The 21,249-nt window shown below is 39.7% G+C and overlaps 1 protein-coding gene across 1 annotated transcript; it reads left to right on the top strand.

The window, feature by feature from the left end:
• The first annotated feature begins 267 nt into the window (after positions 1-267).
• On the top strand, positions 268-19,831 carry pla2r1 (phospholipase A2 receptor 1). Its single transcript, XM_034117061.1, has 30 exons — positions 268-559; positions 1,948-2,328; positions 2,444-2,617; positions 2,926-3,090; positions 3,375-3,488; positions 3,873-4,022; positions 4,313-4,507; positions 4,603-4,766; positions 5,324-5,434; positions 6,973-7,085; positions 7,180-7,349; positions 7,450-7,658; positions 8,210-8,355; positions 9,003-9,087; positions 9,177-9,312; positions 9,495-9,530; positions 9,736-9,896; positions 10,779-10,843; positions 11,400-11,500; positions 11,582-11,718; positions 12,448-12,565; positions 12,732-12,871; positions 13,587-13,728; positions 14,581-14,816; positions 16,407-16,587; positions 16,695-16,829; positions 17,365-17,487; positions 17,570-17,746; positions 18,346-18,381; positions 18,752-19,831. The coding sequence occupies exons 1-30, from the start codon at positions 418-420 to the stop codon at positions 18,967-18,969; spliced, it is 4,461 nt and encodes a 1,486-aa protein (XP_033972952.1). The 5' UTR covers positions 268-417; the 3' UTR covers positions 18,970-19,831.
• Positions 19,832-21,249: the final 1,418 nt, after the last annotated feature.

Raw genomic sequence — 21,249 nt, 5'->3', positions numbered from 1 at the left:
GGTAGTCTCTCAGATTATTTATTTTATGTAAAAGTACTGGAGTTTTTAGTCCAGGGGGTCCTATTCTGTCTGGTTAAGGAACCCCTTGACCCCTGTCTGTCTGTCTGTCTGTCTGTCTGTCTGTCTGTCTGTCTGTCTGTCTGTCTGTCTGTCTGTTTATTTATTTGGGCTCTGTTGTTCAGACTAAATAAAGTTGTTCTTGGCTCTTTCTCAGTGAGAACAGTCCGGCAGTAATGCATTTTGAGTCCGGAGAGCAGCAGCAGTTCCTCCGTCAGACGTGACGTCGCTGGTCCCCCGCTGAAAAACTTCACTCCGCACAAAGTTTTCAGAAAACAACGAGCCCCAAAATACTCTCTGCGACCAGGAGCCTCGGAATGTGCGGACATTTGCACTTCAACACTGCATCCCGCCGTCGAAATGTTAGCACAGTTTCATTTAATCGACTCCGTGACTGTCGTGGCGACTGTTTTTGTAGCAGTGTTGTTGGCGAGAGGCTGCATGTGTGTCAACGAGGAAGACGATGAGGTCCTGGAGAAAAAACAGCTTATGGAGTTCTACAGTAAGTGAAATCATCCGGCTGCAGCTGCTGCTCGGTTTTCCGTGTTTAAATGTTACTGACGTCCTGCAAAATAAGCCATCACTGCATCTTTTGTCCTATCCTTTTACATAACATGGAAGACAATTGTATAACTGCTGAGTAGGCTAGCATGGGTAAAGAACAAGCATTATGCTGTCATTGTAGTAACAAGTTGTATTGAAGCTTGCTAGCTGCAGATCTGCTCACATTTTAGCAACAGGTTTTCATTTCTTTATGTATCTCATAAAAAAACCTCAAAACGTGCAGTACACGGTTTTGGCCCTAAGAGAAATTAATATTCAAAGTAACTTAAACATCCTAAGGTGCAGTCTGAATAAGGAAACATGCAGATGATTGAACATGTGATCATGTTAAGGAATGACATGATTAGTCGACTTATCAATTAGTCAATTGAGTTATAAGGAGAAACGTCAAACATTCCCTGATTACACCTTTTAATGTGTGGATACACTGACTTTCTCTGATTTATATCTTTCAATGTTGAATTAGACTTGAAACCATTGATGAAATGATTAATCTATTGACAGAAGATTAATATGCAAGAATTCTGAAAACCGATTAATCATTACTGTTATTCAGGCAAACAAAACTGGCTCAAGACCTTCGTTTATTTATTGAATAAAGTTGTTCAAGTTAATATTTGTACGTTTGGTACTGTTGGTTGGACAAAAGAAGCTACTGTATTTGTATGGCAGCTTGTGCAAAAAGCCTTTATATTCTATACTAAAATCTATAAAGATTTTAAAAGATATGCAAAATTCAGAATTATTCTGAAATTAATTGTGCGTGTGTTTTAATATTATGGTTTAGTCCATGCTAGTATAAATAAACACAGACAACGGATATGCGGTCACTGATACGCCCCTCACATTCAGTCTTGGTATTCTTCCCTGGTTATAAATAGTGTATGGAAAATTATTTCTACCTCCGTTTCCATCACTGTCATTTGAACACATTCATTTGACATCCTCTTGTTTTGGTTGAGTATCCAGGTACAGAAAGACAATTATTCATTTTGGAAGATAAAAAGGTTCCTTCAGGCCTTCACCTCGCTTGAATACTGTTCCATTTTGGTGGAGAAACATCTGGAAAAAATAGGTGAAATGTTAAAGCTGCTTGTGAAACGGTCCCAGTTCAAGTCTCCTTTTACTTTCTGAACTTTTTTTAGACATTTTTGCTTCCCGCTGAGGGGGTATCCCAACAGTATATGTATCTATCCTTTTTGGTTTCACAAGATTAATCCATCCACCCTCCTCTGTCTCTGTGTTACACCTCCACATCCATTTCTCACTTCCTCCCCTATGTGTCTCACCCATCTTCTCCCTTACACTTTCCCCTCCTCTTTTCAGAAAAGGGTATGTTTATCCTGGAGAGTGAGCCTCTGAAACGCTGCATCAAAGTAGATCGCTCTAACCTCGTTCTAGAGGACTGCGAGCGGCCCACGCGTCACATGCTGTGGAAGTGGGTGTCCCGACATCACCTCTTTAACTTGGGCACCAGCACGTGCCTGGGCCTCAACATCTCCGACACAACGCAGCCTCTGGGCATGTTTGAGTGTGACATGGCTCTCCCGGTGCTGTGGTGGCGCTGCAGTGGAAACATGCTGTACGGCGCTTCACAGTGGAAGGTGGCTGTGGCTGGACGTTTGGTGGTGGTAAAGAAAAACACCTATCATGAGTGGAAAAGGTACAACACCCCCAAAGGAGGGCCCTGCTCATATCCATATGAAGGTAAACACCTGACACATCCTGCTTGTCTTCTGACTTCCAACATTGGCTGACTATCTGACTAGTCTGCACAGGATGTTTGACATTTAACATCATATTAGACTATTTTTGTTTGCAGATATCCACACTTTGTTGGGAAATGCACATGGCATGCCTTGCGCTTTGCCCTTTAAATACAACAACAAATGGTACTCTGAGTGCACAACTGAGGGGCGAGAGGACCATCTTCCTTGGTGTGCTACCACCACTCGCTATGATGAGGCAGAAAGATGGGGCTTCTGTCCGGTGCAAGGTAAATTGGACATATACACAGATGCACCAGAAAGAGTAAGAAGGGAACCTGAGTAAATAAACGTTATGTCCTGTAGTGGACACGTCCTTTTTCAAACTTGTTATTTCCACATGTCCAAGGCTATGTCTCCAATTAAATAGTTTCTGAATTTTGTGTGGAAGCTTGACTGACCTGAACAGAGCGCTGAACTCAACCCCATCCAAAACCTTTGGGTTGACCCCGACTCACTCCTATGAGACTTTGTGTACACCGACTTATGTCATTATCTGTTTCCTGATGCCTTTTTTAATTCATGGCTTTATTTGTAGATACTAGTTGTGAGCGTTTTTGGGAGTCAAACCAGGAGCTGCGTGCGTGTTACCAGTTCAACCTGTACACCATCCTGACCTGGAGCCAGGCGCTGTCCACCTGCCAGGCTCAAGGGGGAAATCTGCTCAGCATCACCAGCCTGGCAGAGCACAGGTACATCACAGGTAGGCATCTGCTAGAAAACATATACAGGGACCAAAACACATGTAATGTACATGTATTACATCGACAAACACTACACTGAAACTACACCGCACAGATTTTTTATTCATACTACTTCATATTGGGTTTTACTCTCCCTTCTTATCAGCTATTTTATTCAGGTTCTATCGCTCTGTATTTATATCTGTTTGCTGTCTTGTGAGATGGATATTTTCAATTACTATGGAAATCAGAAAAGATTTATTGACAACTCTTACAGCATTCCTGTGTTTGTTTCTTGTCTTAGATCGAATGGCAAGTGTTGGAGCGATGGTGTGGATCGGGCTGAACCATTTAAAGGATAGACGGGGGTGGCAGTGGTCTGATGGAGCACCTCTATCACTGGTCAATTTCACTAAAAGTATGGATTATTATTTGTTCAGCGCCAAGTAAGATTGAAGATTTGCAATGAATGTATTGAATAGGTCATATTTGACATTTCTGTTTTTTTGCATTTGATAAGAGATGATTTGATAATCTTTCAATTGTACAGTGCATGGCCACTCCATAGTGCATACATGAGCCAGAGAAACTACATCAGCTGCTTATCCAAAATGTGATATTGAGTGTTGATTGACATAATTTAAGTGGATATAAAAAGACATAAATATGCATGTGTGTATGCTATATATGTGTTTTCTCTTCCTAATATAATGTCCGAGCACCGTTTGTGGAGGAAAAAAGGGTCTGCACTTCAAGCTGTTTCTACATATTGAAGCTCTAATAACATCATATATCCCATCAGCTCTGCCTGCCAGCCCGCTGAAGGACGACCGACAGTGTGGGGTGTACAACTCCGCCTCGGAGGGTCACTGGCAGAGTCTGTCCTGTGAGTCCGCTCTGCCTTACATCTGTAAGAAGACGCCTAACGACACCCGCATAGCCGAGCCACTGGGTGAGTGCACACACACATTGCATATATACCTGACATGCAGACTTCAGAGGTGTCCCAGACTGAAGCAGGGATGAATTATGAGCAGAAGGAAAAATGTACGACAAGCCTTTTTACATCTGGGAGCTTTTGGCCTAAGCAGCTGCACAGCACCTGGGGAGTGAGCATTTGACCTTTCTCTCTTTTTCCCCGTTGGTGGTTAGACCAAAACAATGTCTGCTGTGAAGTTGTGTTATTCTGGTCTTAGAATATGCCTTTCTGATTTCCTCTCCCAATTCTTCTTCCTCTTTCAGAGAACTGGCAGTATATCCAAACAGAGTGTGCTAATGGCTGGTGGCCTCATAATGGTTTCTGCTACCGGCTGCTGTCAGGGACTGAAGCAGGGAGCTGGGAGGAGTCTTCCCGGGCCTGTGTCTCTCAGGGGGCAAACCTCACCAGCCTTCACTCCCTGTCAGAGATGGAAATGCTGCTCAGCCTTCTGACTAACTGTAAGGAACGTCATTCTACAAAGATATATGAAGTTAGGCTTGTCATTGACACAATAAGAAATACCAGTGGGTTACTAAATACTATTGTTTCATAGCTTCCAGTGACAGTGAGGAGGCTTGGATTGGACTTTGGAAACAGGAATTTTCTCCAACTGTAGAGTGGTCTGATGGTTCACCAGTAACTCTCACTTTCTGGCACCAGTATCACCCCCCTCCCAACCTGACGGATGCATCCCTTTGTGTCAAAGCAGACAGGAAGGTGGGTCCTTAAGGAAGAATATAATAGTCCTTTTAGGGCTTCAACCTTTGATTATTTAATTGTTTTCTTTTGCCAATCACACTTTTCTTAAGCCTTTTGGCACCTGCAAACTACTTTCAAAGCCATCACATTGCTGTACTGATCACATTACACATTTGTTATGTAATGGATTATCTTGAAGTTATGACAGGGGGTCACGCATTGTAAAAAATGTCACTGGTACAAATCCCGAATCTGTTTGATCTCCAAATAACATGAACAGTGTAACAGGAAAAGATGCAAGCCCAATGGGTGAGCACTATATGTCTTCACATGTCCTTCTTTGTCTTGGCAACAATTGAAATATTCAAATTTTAAGAGATAAAGCTTTTAATAAGATAAATCTCCATACCTGTCAATAATAAGAAGCCAGAACCATCAAATACCTAGTCATCTTTTATCAAGAAAAGTTGTGAAGTAATTAATCGTCTGATTGCGTCCGTTGTAATAAATGTGTTATTGTTTGTATACACTTATCTGATGTCGTTGAGAGAGTAAAGTGTTAACCCCTTTTACAGGAGGGTAACTGGCTCATAGGGGCATGTGATGAACGGCTGCCAGCTGTGTGTAGAAAAGAAAGCCAGAATCCGGATCATCAGCCTGGAACCTGGGATGAAGGGTGTCCTGAGGTAGGAGCATGAAATGCACAACAACATGCACATACATGCAGATCAACATTTACTAGCTGATGCAAGAAAACTGCCATTCAGTGCCACACTTTGGTGTCGTTTAACCTTTACCTCGCAGGAGAAAGTTATCACAAAACAACGTATTATAAATAAAAACATTTGATCACAAAAAACAAAACAACGTATTAAATGATTACCACTTATTTTTGTATTTTGTTATACTTTACAAATCATGTGGCGCAACTCTGGCTTCAGTTTTCTTACACTTATTGTATTTGTATATTCATGTATTTCGTTTTTAAGAAGAATACAAATAGTGCTGATGTCAGTTGTGACTTAAAAGCATAAGGCAATACTTAAGAGCAGTGAAACATTTCTTCAGCCTTTTTTACATCAAGAAATCATTTGCAAGAAAATAAGATTTTTGCGTCGGTAAAATTAAATGTTATTGGTTTGACCACTGCGACAAAACAAATAGTCTATTTCCCCTGAATCTTAAGTGGTTTATTTTAAACATTTTCCAGCAGATCATGTGCTGTGCAGTGTCACAATAGCTCCATACAGATCAGGGCGTGCACCAGGCGGAGCCACACGCCCGCACCAGCTCCACTTCTGAGCAATTTGCCCGTTCAGAAGCACAATGAGCTGATTCACTCCAATGCTGACGTATTGTCTGGCGTTCATGTTGCTCCTTGACTCTGTTTACAAGAATATCAGACTCCTGAGTCATCAGGCTAGTTTATACCCTCCAACATGAGGCCATGAATGACCCTGAAGGCACAATATCAGTGGACATGCTCAGCGAGTCTATGATGATTCCTGCTAGGATTTTAGCTAACAAAACTATATTTTCTAGTTTTTTCATTGTATGTGTACCGTAGTAACACTTTGTTGATATAATGACTACAGACACTCAAAGTTTTAAAGCAAGCTTGTGTTTTGTCTCCATGTACATGTTTGATTAGACCTCTTGACCCTAAGTGTGCGAAGATAGGGGGGTAGACGGATCTAGGGGGGAGGGCGGGGGGGCAAATTGACACCACTTGTCAAAACACCCCAACACAAAGACTTGCATACACACAGACCTGCATATAATTGCACACGCATACACTCACACATAAAATAACCTTTGCTCCAGATGAGGAATCGGTAGATCTAAACGTTTTCAAGAGGGGTACCAATAATAAAGCAGGAGTTTTGGTACTTTGGTCAATGTTAGCATGTTAGCATGCTGATGTTACAAAAAGCACTGTGTATGTAACTGTGGCCTCACAAAGACGTTAGAATAGCTGAAGATTCTATGTCTTCTAACTACAAACCCCTAAATCAAATATGAAATGTTGTCTCACCCTCTGCCTAAACAAACTATTTGTCTCTGTGTTCTTTGCTGAATATTACTCCTTTTTGCAGTACTGTTTCTTCAGTCTGTGAAATCCTTTTCTCCTTTGTTCAATATTTGTTGATGTTTTGTATTGTATTGCAATAAACCAAACGTAAAGATTTATTGATTGGTTGGTTATTTTTTGTTGATGTGTCAGGGCTGGAAACGGCATGGACACTCCTGCTTCACGGTGACGAGCCATGAACAGAACTATGAGGATGCAGTGATGGGATATTACTGCAGGGCTCCTCTCCTTACTGTGGAAAACAGGTGGCTTATTGAGCAAATATTTTATTCTGTTTTATTTGTGGTAACATTGTTGACTCTCTCCTCACCTCTCATCTATTTTTGCTCATGCTGGCAGGTTTGAACAGGCGTTTGTCAACAGTTTGCTGAGTGAGAGTGGAACAAACAGCAGCAAGTATTACTGGATCGGCCTCTCGGACCAGGAGAAGGGGGGAGAGTACAGCTGGCTTCCTCTCAATGGCTCCTCGCTGCCTCTCACCTTCACAAACTGGAACAAACACCAGCCAGGTAAACACAGTATACTTTGATTGTGTTTAGTTGGGTGTTTGGTTTATTAGAAATCTCCACCCCTCCTCTCTTTTAAATCCTTTTCTTTTCATTTCCTTAGTCAGTACTGGCGGATGTGTTGCTATGTCAGGCGGCCCTGCTTTGGGTCACTGGGAAGTACAAGACTGCAAGTCCCACAAGGCCTTGTCAGTGTGCAAGCAGAGCATCAGCAGCTACCACGATGTCCAGCTGCCAGAGCACCACATTGATGCCTACGCCCCCTGCCCTCCAGGGTGGGAATCACACGCTGGGATGCTCCACTGTTTTAAGGTTGGACCATCCTCATTTTCTCTCTGTGCTCCTCACTCTCCCAGAAACACACTTAAACTTAAACACTGTAAATGTTGGATTGGAATTCACATTCACACCAAAATATCTAATGTCCACAAGGTCTGCATCTTATTTTCATTATCGTTCTACTGTCTGTTATTTTGTAAAAATATATTAATAATCATTTGATCATTAAAAGTAAGTAAGAAAGCAGTCCAAATATATTAAAATGAATGATGAAATTAAATAAACATTTGCTTTCAAGAAGCTCGACCTGAGCTTCTTTCAAAATGTGTATTCTAATTGATTGGCAAATACCTTAATCCACATGTTATTCAGCTCTTTAGATGGGGATCAGGGCAGGTTTGTAAAGTGACAGTACTAACTACAAAACTACTACAAAGATCAGCCCCAACTAATCATTTAAATTAAGAAAAGATGTCTATTATATACTTGCATGCATTTCCTGTGTATAATACTATGATGTAACTCGACAGTGTTACTGGCAGTGAGCTGTAATCCTGGGCTGACAGTAAGTGTTGCTCTTCTAGGTGTTCCACGATGAGAAAGTGCTGATGAAGCGTTCCTGGGTGGAGGCGGACTTCTTCTGCCAGGCCCTCGGGGCGCAGCTGGCCAGTTTCCTCCACTATGAGGAGCAGGTGTTTGTTAAGCTGCTCCTCAGTACCATGTTTGAAGGGTTGGTACAGCCCTCTGGGCCTCGTCAGTGCAGGAATGTTTAGGATCTGATAAGTGCGACAGTTGAGGTGTTGTCATTGAATTTGTTTAGAGCAGCAGGTACAGCATTTTATTATTGGCTTTTAAAGATTAAATTTGGTTTATGTTTTTTTTCAAATCTGACCGAGGATTAATTTTATACAGGACGCCTCCAGTTAAAAACAGTTATTAGATCATATCATTCAACCAAGTAAGTGTTAGGTTTGATGATTAATACTGTTATCTAACCAGAAAGGACAGATCAAAAGCATTATTTGGCCACATGGTATCTGTGTGTGTGATAGGTCACAATGGGGAAGCATATACAATACATTTATTTTTATAATACTTTAATTGGATTTGCCCAAAAAATAGCATTTTCTTCTTTTTATTTCCCGTGTGAAATTATTCACCACAATTCCAATTAAAATGGAAAGACTATTAACATTATTTTAAAGTGATGAGAGATATTGCTTTGTCTGCCCACCTCCTGTGTGTTTCAGGATATAATCGAAATCAAAATGACATGGCATGAATTGAATTAGCAACAATTGTCAAAGCCAAAATGTTAAAATACTGTCTATGATAAACTTATGTTGCAGTGTTTTTGTTCTGCTCCTCTATTTTTAGAACAGAGGGTCGCTGGTTCTGGGTGGGCTTTAATAAGAGAGACCCTGAACATCCCGGAGCCTGGGAGTGGTCTGATGGTTCTCCTGTAAGTACACAGAGATGTTCAAAAAACAAACCACACTAATTAGCAGAGGATGCATGCCATATGGTTTTCCCTTGTGTGTTTCGGTGCAGGTGGAGACGTCCTTCATAGAGGATAAGAACGATGAGGATGACCGGAGGGACTGTGCTGTGTACAGCGACCTGACCAACGCTCTAATGCCGCAGCCCTGTGAGGCCAAACACGAGTGGATCTGCAAGATGTCCAGGGGTAAAAACTGTCACACTTGCATCATTTTGCATTATCCTGGTAATCAAAACAGCACCCATCACTGCCATCTTTACCAAAAGGTTGGGTGGCCATGCTTGAAGCCGGAGCAGCAATGTTTTTATTAATTTATAATGTTAGAACTTTTGAATTTTTTAAATAAAATTAACTTATTTCTTTTACAGGGGATAAACTGATGAAACCCTATTGGTACAATGAGCGTAAGTATAATTTAAATGTAATTAATTACTTCTGGCAACTACAAGCTTTATGAACAATTTAGTTCTGTCAACACAAAGTGGAATGACGTTATTAGATGTCATGTTTTTATAAATGTATTCATTCATTTTATATCTGTCAATATATCTACGCTTCATTACTTGTAATGTGTAAGGTATTAAAGTGGTCTGCCCTGCTGCCCCTCAGAGAGCGAGCCCTGGGTCTTTTACCATGGAGCGGAGTACCTGCTGGCGAAGCAGCCCTTTGACTGGGACTCCGTGTCTCTGGCCTGTCAGATGATGGGAGCCTACCTGCTGTCCGTGCACTCCAGAGAGGAGCTGCACTTCGTCAAGGAGCGCCTGCACAGGGTCTGTCACTGCCACCCCTGCTCATGCAGAATTTCAGTATTGCCATATAGTAAATTGATTTGAAGATCAAATCTATTTTATAATCACTTTGAGATGGAAGCATACAACACTACTGTGATGATAATTTCTACTTTACCAAAATCTTCTTTTTTACATTTTATTTACCACCAACTAAACATGCATATACCTTTTTGTCACCGTCCCCTTTTAAAAACGGTATACTGTAGTATAATTAGGTTGGTTAAAGTGACACCATTTTTACAACATAATCAAGAAAATGCATTTACTTTTTCCGAGTACAAATATCCCACCATCTAATTGCTGTGACCAAAATGATGCCAGGGGCAGTGGGACATAAAGACTTTGTGTTCTTGGTGTTCAGTGAGCACAGGAGTACACTTGCCAAAGCAATGCACTTAACCATAGAGGCTTCTCCATTGAATGGCCAAATAGGCCTATCCTAACAGTTCACACACAGTGAAAAATAAACACGTGCAAGAGCAAGCGTGAACACAATTGACACACTCATACAAACTTGAGTGTTTGCAGACCGAGCTAAAATGTACCTCATGTGCTGACACATTCATGCTCGAGTGCTCCCACACACAGGGAGTAAGAAAAAGGCTGTTTTTTTGGCTGCAGCCTTTCGGACCAGATTAAAGAAGTCTCTTGTGGTGTTGAGGCTTGTGAGGGGATAAAAGAACAAAACAAGGCGATGAAAGAGGCAAGGCACGGGCAAAGGAGAGCGCCTGAATGGCTGCTCATGTTAAGAGAGGCTCTGAAAAGCTGGTCTTCCGGCCTAGTGAGGACTGGATTGGAAGGGAGGGTAAAAGTCAAGTACGTTTTTTTTTCATCTTTGTTCCTTTTACTGTTTTTCCTCAGCTCTCCCTGGGCCCGACAGAGTGGTGGATCGGCCTGTCCACTGGGCAGCCTGGAGAGGGGGCCAGGTGGGTTTTGTTTGGACTTTGTTAAACTCTTCTGGTTGCTGCCATTGATTCTATTTGAGCTGTCTACACTTTGTTCAACATGTCGAGTACACATTGATGTAGTTATAACCCAGAGACCTGGATCAGAACAACATTTTTCCAGCAGTTTCGAATGGCGGCAGCACTTACAAATTGAAGAGGTAATTCACGGCTTTTGATGCTCATGCACGGTTAAGCAGGTAGTGTTTTGAGCAGGGAAACATGCCAAAATGAGCAAGAGGAAATGATCTCATGTTGCATATTGGCAATTTGGTAAAATGAGCCCTCAGAGAACGCAAAAAAACGCCAACTGAAGAGCAAATTGTTTAAACTAACTTGAACTGAATACATGTAATAAGAAATAGAGCCCAGCTACAAAAGAAAAAGGGCTTCCAGGTGTTGCTTAACAAAGAAGTATAACAAAATTACCCAATGCAAAAAAATAAATACAAATGACCCTAAACTGAATTGCTACCCAAACAAATCACAATAGAGCCTTGTGTGGCAAGTTCAATAAAACCAGTGTGTTTGTTTGCAGGTGGAGCGACAAGACAGAGGTAGACTTTGAGAACTGGGCAGACAGGGGAGCCGGTGGGGGCGCAAGCAACAGGATGTGTGTCACCATGTCCTCTTCAACAGGTAAACACATGCACATTCAAAACTTCAAATGGTGCATGTTACTTGCACATACTATAATGTGTTTGTCCTGGTACGTTACAGGGAAGTGGTCGGAGAGTAAATGCAGGGATATCAACGGCTACGTCTGCAAGAGAAAGACTGTGTCTGTGGTGGAGACTCCCAGGGAGCCGCACTACATCGGAGGATGTCCGGAGAAATGGCTGTACTTTGGACACAAGGTTCAGAAACATACTTGGACACACACTCTGTTGAAACACACATCAGATAAACGCATTTGTTAGTTTATTTGTTCTGTAATTCTTCTGTGGTCACAGAGGCTAAGTTTGTCTTGTTCTCTCCCAAAAGTCAGTTCTTGAACTGTCTCTTCTCTAAATTCCCAGCTGCCTCTTGGGCTGAAGCAGGATGTTTGTGTTGACATTCACTGTTCTTGAGATAGTTAGGTTGACAATAAGAATAACCCCCTGCTGATAATGCTTAAGCCAACCCCGATTAAACTTAAATGTGGATAAAACAAGAATCCCCATACATACCTTAACTGTGTATTTTGTTCACGGTTGACAACTCAAACCTCTACGCTTTAAATGGAACAATTTCTAACTGGTTTAAATATCAGTGGCCTTTTAAGCTCAACATCATTGGATTTGAATAGTGAAGATCGTAATGCTTTGTGTTAAGTTACATAATTTACCTCAACATGTAATCATAAGAAGCACAGCTCTTGCTTCATCTCTTCTCGTCCTCAAAGCAGTCTCACACTGTTCATGTTTCACCAGTATAGTGAAATGACATAACTCTCTGTCTATCCTAGAAAAACAATCTGCTTAGATTTTTTTCAAACTTTGAATCCTGACCTCACCAAACAAGTCCTGGTGGTCATAAGATAATCATTTTTTTGTGATATTCATGTTTTGTGTGGGATGAATATGTGTGTGTGTGTGTGTTGGCAGTGTCTCCTGCTTCACATCATTGACAGCCCAAAGGAGGGAAAGAGCTGGAAGGATGCCCGGTCCATCTGTTCTTCCTTCGATGGTTCGTTGGTGGCTATCGAAGACGAGATTGAACAAGGTAAAGTGGGCTTCACAACCATCCAATGAAGAACGGCTAATTTCAAATAAAAACACATCACTTTGTTTTTGTCTTTCTCTCTAGCAATGTTGGTAGGAAAATAGAAAGGAATACTGCTCTGTTTTTATTTTTTTTTGTTATTGGTGTCATGCCGTCATTTCTGCAGCATACATCACCATGTTGCTCCAGGGAAGCTCTGTCGGTGTGTGGATTGGTCTGCGGGATGAGGACACTATGAAATGGACCAATGGGAAAACAGTCAGTTACACCAACTGGTCTCCAATTGAACCAAAGAGCTACCTCACTGTAAGCTTCTGAGAATACTGCTTAATGTAGTCTTAATCTTTGGGCTCAAATGTGTGTTTGTATACAAAAGAAAATGCATCACTGATATATGAGAAGCCATTGTTTACAGAAGAATTAAGACTGAATTCCCAGTGACACAAGAATCAAGCATGGTTAAAAATAACATTGGTTTATCACTTTGTTAAGCAATATCAACTTTGTTTCTGATAAACCATGTTTTTTCTGTCAGTGTTTTATAAAAGATAGCTTAAAATCCTGTGGCATTATAACCATAAATAAAGCACTGTTGCTAGAGTTATCCAAAAGCCTATACTTTTTTATACAAAAACAAATAAACAAGTAATTCAACTTGGAGAGTTTTGTATACATCCAAGCCTAGTAAGTGCTCTAAGTGATGATTACATGAGTTTGTCTGTGCAGAAAACAAATCACTACTTTTATAAAAATAACTCCTCCAACTTTGCTACACTTGCATAAAAAGGAACTGGGAAAAGTTGGAATTCATCCATGTCACATAAATCACATTAAATTGTTGACCTGTATCGGGTGACAATATAATGTGATCAAATGTGTAACCACCATTTGACCTGTGCAAACACACACGTATTTGGGTGAAAAAGCAGTGTAAATGAAAAGAGTCCAGTGTCATAATTGTGCTTTTGTATATGGTTTTGCATGTGTTCTTGTGTATTGATATGTGCTTTGTGAACCCCAGGAAAATGAGTGGCTCAGCGGATTTACTGATGAGCCGTTGTGCACTGTGCTGTCCAACAATCACAACTTTCACCTGACAGGGAAGTGGTACGATGAGAAGTGCAGTGAGAGCGGGTACGGCTTTGTTTGTCAGAAATCTCAAGGTAAGAATCCCTCAGTGTCTTTCTCTTTGGTTTTATGCTGTCACTGTCTGTCTTTCATTGCCTCTCTGACTGCTTTTTAGCATGTCTGTCTTTGTCTTTTACTGTCAGACCACTCTAAGATTTCTCTCTCATGCACTTCTCTTATGACTTATTCTCTATCATTTCTAAATAAATTCTTGGTGTTTTTGTTCCTGACAGTTATGAGTAACTTATCAGCAAATAATTTTTTTTTTGCTGATCTCCAGTGGTTTAACTTCTCCCCTTGTCACAGTGATTTGCAAGTGTATTGTGATATAACTTTAATCGAGCAAGTTGATAGCTCTGATTCTTCACATTAAATAAATAGTTTGACAATTTGTGAAAATTCACTATAAACTATTATTTTTCTTGCCAAAAGTTAGTTGTTAAGTTCAACACCACTCTTACTGTATATCTGTCAGGAAAATGAAATGTGAAAACAAAAATACATAAGTTTAACTGTTTCTTAAGAATTTCTTGTTGCCTCATAAGAGCAACCGGATTTAAGGCTTAAGGGCAACAATGAGAAGAGTATATTTTTTTGAAATGTTAAAATAAATATAATGCTATTAGTTTTATTTAGTAACAAAACATCTACTTAATTCTCCCTTTTTCTAGCTTCCTCTCGAATGCAAATAAATCTTCCTTCTCTCATTTCCAAATACTTATGCCTTGCCTTTACAATCTTTCTTACTACTCATCTATAAGAGTAGTGAGTGAAGCTAATCAGTCATCCTTTAATTGTGTACTTTCCCAAATATTAACACCTTAAAGTAATCACTCTACCTTTCTTCCCACACTCCTTTTAGTTTTGTCCTTTTTTTCTTGTTGCAGATACATCCAAACCCCCCACCCATTCCTATCTTCACCCTCTCCCTGACAATATTGAGTACAGCAGCCGCAGCTACAAAGTTGTGTCCGGCAACATGAGCTGGTACGACGCGATGCATATGTGCATAGAGAATGATTCTGACCTAGTGAGCGTTACAGATGCCTACCACCAGGCTTTCCTTACTGTCCTTGTCAATAGATTGGCAGTCCCCCACTGGATTGGACTATATAGTCAAGACGTATGTATCCTCTATATGTACTATATACTCCTGCACTGTGTGTGTCTGCTGTATGTGTGAATTGGAGAGGTGGAATTGTGTGTGTGTTTGACTGCTTTTTATACAGTTAATCTTTTAAGGAAATCTTTTTTGGGGGAAATACACTTTTGAAGTTCAGTATTAGATAAGAAGATTGATGGCACTCTCATGTCTGTAATATAGCTACAGCTAGCTTAGCATAACGATTGGAAAAGGGGGAGACTACTAGCCTTGCTGACATTTTCGTAACGTAAACAACACATTGTAGTTCACAGGGAGGTGTGTGCCACACTTTAGCTATAATTGCTTTCTTATTCTCACTGTCATGTGGACGAAAAGACTCCCAGCTAGCCGTTTTGTCTTGCTGTAAGTGTTTATGTTATGCTAAGCTAATCATCTACTAGTTGTAGTTTAATATTTAACAGGCAGACATGAACATGGTTTTTATATTTTCATCAAGAAAGCACACAAACATATTTCCCTAAACTAATACTGCAACATTAGCATGAATTGTAGAAATTGGTAGTTATTACTTTGAATGTGCTTTTTGTCTTCCTCACCAAAAGCATTTTGTTTATTTTAAGAAAAAGATACACACAGAAAGCTTACAGTAAGACCAAAAAAGCTTGACATTTTATCCTAATATGTGAACACATTTTACGGTAATGTTAGTTAAAAAGTATACAAGGTCCTAAAAGATTCTTTAAATGGACACCTAATGTCAACTTTGTGCTCCAGTTTTATTTGTATTACATAGAAGCCCGCCAATAGATAGTAACAGTTGTCTCACATGCCTCAGGGGTTTCTCCTGGCCTTTTGCCCATGAAGAGGTATGCCACTGGCAGGCATTTGGTTTCCCAGCAGACATTCAGAGCGTTAACATTTGGATTCAAGTATTGCTGAGCCCCCGTGGAATGTCTTAGTCATGGAGAGAAATGAACATGGGAAGTGAGGGAGAAGATTCCCCTCTCTGCCTCTCTCTTCCTTTTTTAAATTATGCCTTGATCTTCTTCTATGTCTGTCTAATGAACCAATCATCTTACTCTTTTCACTTTTATCGCACTTAATAATACAGTAACCATGCTATATTAACACTAACAAACATCTGTAGTATTGTTATCATAGTTTAGTGACATCATAGTCATAGTTAAGTATCCTCAAATGTTCCATTTGATACATTGTAATATTTGTTAAGATGTTAAAATATTTCAATTTTACAGTTTGTGATGCCGCTAAAGTAGAAGAAAAACTATTTAAAATACAGTATTTCAGCAAGCACAATCAGGAACCAACAATTGTGAGTGGGTGTGAAGATTTCTTTATGCTTAAATACAACTTAGTAATGGGAAAAATACATAGGGAAACTATAAAATACATCAAAAAGTGCCACTTCATACATACCACAGCTTGTGCAGGTATTTTACAGTACAATACATTGAAATAATAACCTAATGTAAGCATAGTTGCACAATATTTAATACAGCAAATACAGTCAGAGGTCCGTGTGGAATAAGTGTTGAGTTTTAAAGTGCTACCACAAGTGTAACTTTTTCACTGACGACTCCCTTACAGAGTGGCATCAATTATCAGTGGTCAGATGGCAGCGACACAGTGTACACACACTGGGACGCGGACGAAGACGATGACGACTTTGTGACGGGAGAGTGTGTGTACATGGACGTGACCGGAGGCTGGCGCAGAGCTGACTGTGAAACTCCGCTACCAGGAGCCCTGTGTCATGTTCCCCCACCAAGTCAGTGCATCTTCAATGAAAATCTGATCGCTTGACACTGCACCTCTTCAGCTGCTGAGTTTCTGTCCTTCAGAGTGTGTGAAACCATTTCTCTTGCTTTCTAACAGGCAGTAAACCATTTATCTCATATGAGTTGGAGTGCCCCTCAACATGGGTGAAATTCGGACATGGCTGTTACAGCTTCGAGCCTGTGGTGCAGAAACTCACATTTGAAGAGTCAAGAGAGCACTGCAGGCAGAAAGGTAAGGATTTATGAGGTGTGAATTTTCTGTAATCCTCATCTTCGTAGAAATTGGTAGACAATATTATGATTGAAAAAGTGGAAAATATATTAAGTCAGTATAATCTGCAGGATGGTATACATACTCCCCCTAGAGGTCAAATACAGGAGCTTATCTGAAGGGTTTAAAAAACTCGTTTAGTGTAATTTTCACTGTCACTTAGTGGAAATATACATGTGTATATAGTAAAATCCTGCTTTAGACTTTATCCTCTATACCAGAGTTTCATTTTAAAGCGGGAAGAAGGACTTCCAAGTGCAGCTAAATGAAAATCTTTGTGAAAAACAAAAATAAATATTACATTCATCATTACATTACCTATCAAAATATGCTCACATAGAAAATCTCAAATGTCTGTGATTTGGTAAAGAAAAGGAATAGTTGGACTTTTGGGGAAATATGCTTTATTCTTTCCTTTGTTGAGAGTTTCCCAAAATGTCAAACTGTTTATTTCAACTGCACAGTAGTTGTGAGTTTTGTGCTTCTGTCTTTCTAGTAAACACCTCGGATGTCCTGACCATCGAGAGTGAGACGGAGAATCGTTTTGTTCTGGAGCAGCTGTGGACGTCGGGGTTCCTCCACCACACTGTGTGGTTGGGGATGTACTTTAACATTGACAGTAAGAATCTATAACTCTCATACCCATCAAGTGATCACATCCCCCAAAATCCCATTTCATTATTTGTTGCCTCTGCTTTTAGCTGATTCTATGGCCTGGGTAGACGGGTCACCCATAGACTACACCAACTGGCTCAACCAGGCCCCGGACCCCAAGCTGCTGACCGCTGACGCCTGTGTCACTACCAGGGTGGTGGATGGAGTGTGGCACCTGTCCCAGTGCAACGAGAGGCTCGGCTTTGTATGCAAAACCACCTCAGGTAGGTTCATACGGAATCTGAAAGAATATTTGTTGCCCTTTATTAAACTTGTACAACATATTGGAATATTTGATGAATTGCTTATGTCGCTGTAGATCTCCAAATTGATTATAGAGTGATGTGTCATTGTTGTTTGACTATATGGTACCACTGAGACAAAGTGGACAGTGCAAATTAAAAACATTACCATTCCAGAAAGGCCCGGAAGATATTTCAACAATGCCACTAATTTTGCAACTGTATGCACAAAGATGTTTAAGGTTCATTACCTTTTTAGAGCTTTAGATTTCAGTTTAACATTCTGAAAACCAAGTCTGTGCTTGTCACAGAAAGATACGATCTACAATATGGCTATGTATGACAAGTTTCACAGTTGCACACACATTCAAGTTTGACAACATAGCTGGAAATACGAATTAGCATAATAAGGTTTTTTTTTTTAAACAGGTTTTAATTGTGGTTGCACCATTTTCTTTTTTAACAAAATCACACTTGATAGCATTGACTCAATTTTCATCTGTGCTCAGACCTTGTGATCTGATTACTCAAGTTGATACATTATAAGAAAAATTAAACTTCACTGTATGTGTTCTTTGCAGATATAATTACCGAGGTGGAAGTGGAACCGCTGAATGGTAAGTGCACTTCAATTTGAACATATTACACTCTGGCTAGGGGCCATGAGCATTTAGTTTCACATTGTGGGGCTGTGCTCAGTAGAAGCTCAGTGAGGATACAGTCTGATATAATGTGCAAATTCATTGTTAACATAATCTGTTATAAAATGTGATGCATTTGACAAATATACAGTGGTGTAATTTACTAAAGTACAGTATATATTTGTGCAACATTAACAGGGAACATTTTACTTCACAATGACTACTTTTACTTTTGATGAATAAAGGATCTGAATACCTTTTCCACCACTGCCAAGTGTAGTTCCAATAGACTACATTTGAAAACAATAATATGACTTCACATAAGCTCTCATGTTGTGTGTTTTAGGTTTACACCATGGTGTCATCCCCGCTGCGGTGCTAGTGGCTGTTCTAATCTTTGCCCTGCTGGCAGGAGCGATGTGGTTTGTGTACAAGAGGAGCGCTTCACGTTTTCGCAGGCTTCCTACACTCGGCAGCGCTTATTACAGACAAACCAGCTCACAGGCCACAGAGTCGGATGGAAATGTGCTTATTACAGACCTGGAGGCTCCCTCAGGAGAATAGCACTCAATGATTTCCTTTAGGTCTCTGTCCGTCTCTCACAATTTCACCATCAGGTATGAATGCCACATGACTGTACAGCTGTGAATCCTCAGGACAGTGGTGACATGTTGACTTTTCCTTCTGTAATTAGAAAATGTGCTTGAAGGAACCACAGTTGGTCGCAACAGTTTGCAATTATTCAAAACGTTTAAATGAGACAAACCTATGAGAAGATTTTGGTTGTTTGACACTGAAGAGCCAACATTGAAATGTCAAGACTAACAAAGTTCACATGAGTGAGTGTGTTGAAGAAGGGATGTTTGAGAGCTTAACAAATGTTAGAAGAGGTACTGAACACTTGTTCTATGCTTGTTATAATTCAATTGTATAAGAATTTAAATAAGTTACAATTGGTAAAAACGGTATAAAGGAAAATGATGATGATTTGAATAATGCAGAAAGGTTTTCTCAACAAGGTTCAAACAGGTACTGTAAAAGAGAATATTGGTTTACTTGCCAAATGTATTTTCCATTGACATAAATAAAAGACAGATTGATGCCAAAATAGAAACTACAGTCATATTTGTGATACAATTTTGTGTATCTTGTTTAGAATTCAGGAGTTGTTGGAGCTGCGCACTTGGTACAGCAATGTTGTCAGTATTACTTTTGTATTTGTATTTTATTTTTTTAAGTAACCATGCTGTATATAGATAAAAAAAAGTGTCCTTTTATATGTTAAAGACTAACAGAAAATGTGTATGGCATAACTGATGATTGGATTTGCTCTCATTTTCACTTTTGTCTTCTGATGCAAAACAAAATGTAATGTATATTTGCACAATTTTCTTTGTGTTTTAATAAATCCAAGTTAGGCCTAAGAGTTCATGTGTCATCACTGTGTGCATAACAGAGAATTCGGAGGAAAAGAGGAAATCTTCAGTGAATTCATTTCCCATTTTCAGACCATAAAACGACTTCACTTTTTTACTCCAATAGGACTGCAGAATGTCTACATAGTAAAACCTGAAAAGGGGCCATTTCCTCCTAGAACATCCTTATTCCTTATTACAAAATAACAGATATGAAATCACTAAGAATATTGAACTATGTACTATAGCTCTTAGGCTTTGCCGGGTCAATTTTCTTTTGCAGTTTTAGTCATTTGCTAACAACTTAGGCGACTCGTCGTTAATGGAGATGGTAAAAATAATACCGCCTTGCTTTTACTGTTTTACCATCATCACTATAAAGTCGAATATAAATTCTGATATGAGACACTAAAAAACATTTATGTGAACAAAAACTATAATATATACTTAAAACAAGACTGCTTTTTGGTCTTCTATGTTCAGTTTAAGCAGCTCCATTTAATAAGATATTTTTTCTTTGAAATTATATAACTTATCTTTGCACCTTGAATATTATCCTTAGTGCTTCATCTTCACATTGCAGTGACTTGGCCTATATCACTGACAAGACAAAACTAAATAAAGTGGATCCTAGTCTACCAGGAAATAATGTTGAGTTTGAAGGCCTTTGTGTAAAAATATATAAATCACCTAATGCTGATCTGGATATGCAGGCCATTAGATTGTCTTAAATAGGTGTTAGTGCTGGACATCATATAGAAAGGGAGAAAATGAGAGCAAAGTGCAGCTATTATTGACAGTTTGTCATTGTCAGGATGTAAGGTGATCAATAATTCACACCAAATGTTACATTTACAAATACAAACATTACTGTAAGTGCCGTTGTACGCACTACGCAGCCTTCAAAATAAATTATTAATACGCAGCAACAATTCACTGCAGAATGGTGCTTGAAAAACAACATGCTGGCGTTTCAGTTGACAGAAACAACCGAGTGGGCGTGAAGTGGGTAATTTGAGAAAATGTCCGGGCTTTCTGGGAATTTCAAGGGGAGGACCGGAGGAACCCAGGCACCCGCAAGAAGTGCGAAACAATGCAAAGACGGAAAAGGGTTAATTTTGCCTTCAAAATAAAAGCGTTTCGTGAAATCTGCTGTTAAAATCATTAAATAAGTATATTTTATGAAATAGCCTCAAACTCAAAATGTTTATATGCTCAGTTAAAAAAGTAATGAGATACAAAGTCAAAGTTGTGATCTGGTTAAAATGTGTCTCAATGTATTTTACTTTTATTAATACTTTTCACTAATATCTCCAAATTGTGTTTGATTTAATGTCCTGAGTTTTACTTTGACCCTCATGTTGTTTTGATGTAGTATTTCAGAAATTCTATTATATTCCAAGAAGGGACAGTGATACATAATAAAAGC

Source organism: Trematomus bernacchii, unplaced genomic scaffold (genome assembly GCF_902827165.1).
Source record: "Trematomus bernacchii unplaced genomic scaffold, fTreBer1.1, whole genome shotgun sequence".
Taxonomy (NCBI): Eukaryota; Metazoa; Chordata; class Actinopteri; order Perciformes; family Nototheniidae; genus Trematomus; species Trematomus bernacchii.
This window is presented reverse-complemented; position numbering and strand designations above follow the sequence as displayed.